This window comes from Centroberyx gerrardi, unplaced genomic scaffold, assembly GCF_048128805.1.
Source record: "Centroberyx gerrardi isolate f3 unplaced genomic scaffold, fCenGer3.hap1.cur.20231027 Scaffold_50, whole genome shotgun sequence".
In the NCBI taxonomy this organism is placed as follows: Eukaryota; Metazoa; Chordata; class Actinopteri; order Beryciformes; family Berycidae; genus Centroberyx; species Centroberyx gerrardi.
Window position 1 is genome coordinate 1 of NW_027605252.1, and position 2,500 is coordinate 2,500.

Genomic DNA, 2,500 nt, shown 5'->3' on the forward strand with positions numbered 1-2,500 from the left:
ATGAGAAACCAGGCAGCCAATCAAAAGCCTCCCTGAAGACTACCAGGAAGCCGTCGGACCCGACCAGCGCGGCGGTGGAGTTCGTCCCCCTGCAGCTCGACCCCGAGGCTTTGGTTCCCAGCCGCTCCGTCAGACCGCTGGGGAAGTTCTCGCTCTCGCCCTGGACCTACAAGTGAGACACACACACACACACACACACACACACACACACACACACGCTCACACACACACACACACACACACACACACACACGCTCACACGCACACACACACACACACACACACACACACACACGTCCAGGCCATTTTGACTGGGGAGGGATGTAGGAGGTGGGAGGTCCCGCTGCTGTGTGTGTGTGTGTGTGTGTGTGTGTGAGTGTGTGTGTGTGTGTGTGTGTGTGTGTGTGTGTGTGTGTGTGTGTGATTCAGCTGTCGGAGGTTGTGTTTCCTGCGTTCCTATTGGACAGCAGCAGTTTGAAGCTCTGCAGTGAGAAACTGAAAGTGTTGATCAGAATTCTCCAGAAGGTTTTCAAGCATCACTGTCTGCTGGATGTGTTTAAACAGCTGCTGGTTTTTATCTTCATCATTCAGCTTGTCAGACATTTTGTTTCTGTCACATTAAAGTTCAAGTTCAAGTTCAAGTTTGTTTATTTCTGTCTTTATTTCTGAGGACTTTACAGAGAACGAGTCTTACTAGATCTGACTAGACAAAATCAGTGGTGAACAAAATGATTTGGGACGAGCAGACGGGAGCCGACCTGGTTCAGTTTCTCTCGGCTCCTGCTGAAGGTTTCTTGGTTTCTTGAAACACAGGAGCGTAGTTTTGAAAAAAAGGTTCGGGTTAGGGTGGCCAATCAGATTTCAGGGGCGGCCCTTTGCCCGGATCGTTGCCTGTTGCATCTCCACCCTAAAGTTGCGTTTCCTCCCGCAGCGTCACCCAGGACGACTCCCTGTTCCCGCCCGGCCTGGCGGAGGCGCGCTGCTCGCTGCGCGGCTGCCGCGACGCGCAGGGCGGCGAGGACCTGAGCCTGGAGTCTAAACCCATCATGCACCAGGCGCTGCTGCTGCGGCGTGTGGCGGCGGCGGGGGGGCGGAGCTACCACTACCGCCTGGAGACACGACTCGTCTCCGTGGGATGCACCTGCGTCCGGCCCGGCGTCCTGCGGCAGGACTGAACCGCTGTCTCCTGCCAGCTGAGCAGAGTTTAGCTCAATAGAACATACATGTAGTCTGAACATACATGTAGTCTGAACATACATGTAGTCTGAACATGTGATCTACATGCTACTGTGTCATGTGTTCTGTGCGATGTAATATCTATTTATGGTTTTATTTAAATGTGACAGTTTCTATCCTCAGTTGGTATTTATTGTATTGAACATATATTGAATAAAAGAAATCACATGAAGAACTACATTTTCATTATTTTAATTATTGTCTTGAATTTAAAATATAATGCAATTTCTGTACATTGTCATCATCATCATCATCATCATCATCATCAGCATCATCATCATCATCACCTGACTGGTTTACAGTGATGTTGAAGCTAACAGACTGACAGGTTCATCTGTAACGCTGCAGTGTGAGAAATATACAGACGTTTACCTACTGCATGCACACACACACACACACACACACACACACACACACACACACACACATTGGCACTGTCGGCAGTGGCATGGCAACAAAGCGCAGTAAAACTCCTGTGAGCGGACTGAAGATGACTGAACCTGCAGCGTCTGAACACTCAGGAACAGTCTTCTTCATCTTCTTCTTCTTCTTCATCTTCTTCTTCTTCTTCTTCTTCATCTTCTTCTTCTTCTTCTTCTTCTTCCCAGGGATGAATAAAGTCTTCTGAATCTTCTTCTTCTTCTCTGTCTCTTTTTCAAGTCTCTGCCTCACAATATTCCAGTCTGATAAGACCCAGGTCCTGGTCCTCAGGTCAGCAGCCTTCAAAATGGCTTCCTAATGAAGTTCAGCTCGTGTTGTGATCAGGCCATCATGACACCTGGGGAGGGGGGGGGGGAGAGGGGGGGGGGGGGTTAGCGGTTAGCTCATATGCTAACATACCAACACACACAAACAGAAACAGTGACAGCTACACAAAAACAAGATTGTTCTTTTAATAAATTTCAAAGGGAACTACCGGATAACACTGTTATTGTGAAAAGGACAATTATGAAATGAATAATTGGTATATTGAATGGAATATTTCAAAATTAAATAAAATACATTTATTGATTGGTTTATTTATTTATTGATATAATCATTTCAGTCTGAGTAATTTGGGCTTCCATAGATACAGACTGAGGCTCTGTTTTATTAGTTTTCTTAGTCTAAATGATTAAACACATTATACATACATTGTACTCTTATTTACTTCTTTATTATTATTCTTCTGCCGAATTTTGATCGACTCCCCCTTTTGACCTGTTTAAGCTATCGACGCCGTTCAAACTTTAAAATGTTCAGCATGTTCCGGAATGGTTCCGAT

At 46.2% G+C, this 2,500-nt stretch overlaps 1 protein-coding gene and 1 pseudogene across 1 annotated transcript; one reads left to right on the forward strand and one right to left on the reverse strand.

Annotated features, from left to right (window-relative positions):
• Window positions 1-23: 23 nt before the first annotated feature.
• Window positions 24-1,376, forward strand: LOC144538332 (interleukin-17F-like; the record flags this gene model as incomplete). The annotated part of the gene is made up of 2 exons (XM_078282390.1): window positions 24-172; window positions 932-1,376. Coding segments are annotated over 2 exons (393 nt in total), but the record flags the coding sequence as incomplete, so codon positions are not given.
• A 621-nt stretch (window positions 1,377-1,997) lies between these two features.
• The window catches only part of LOC139913152 (stathmin-4-like), a 6,242-nt pseudogene continuing 5,739 nt past the window's right edge, over window positions 1,998-2,500 (reverse strand).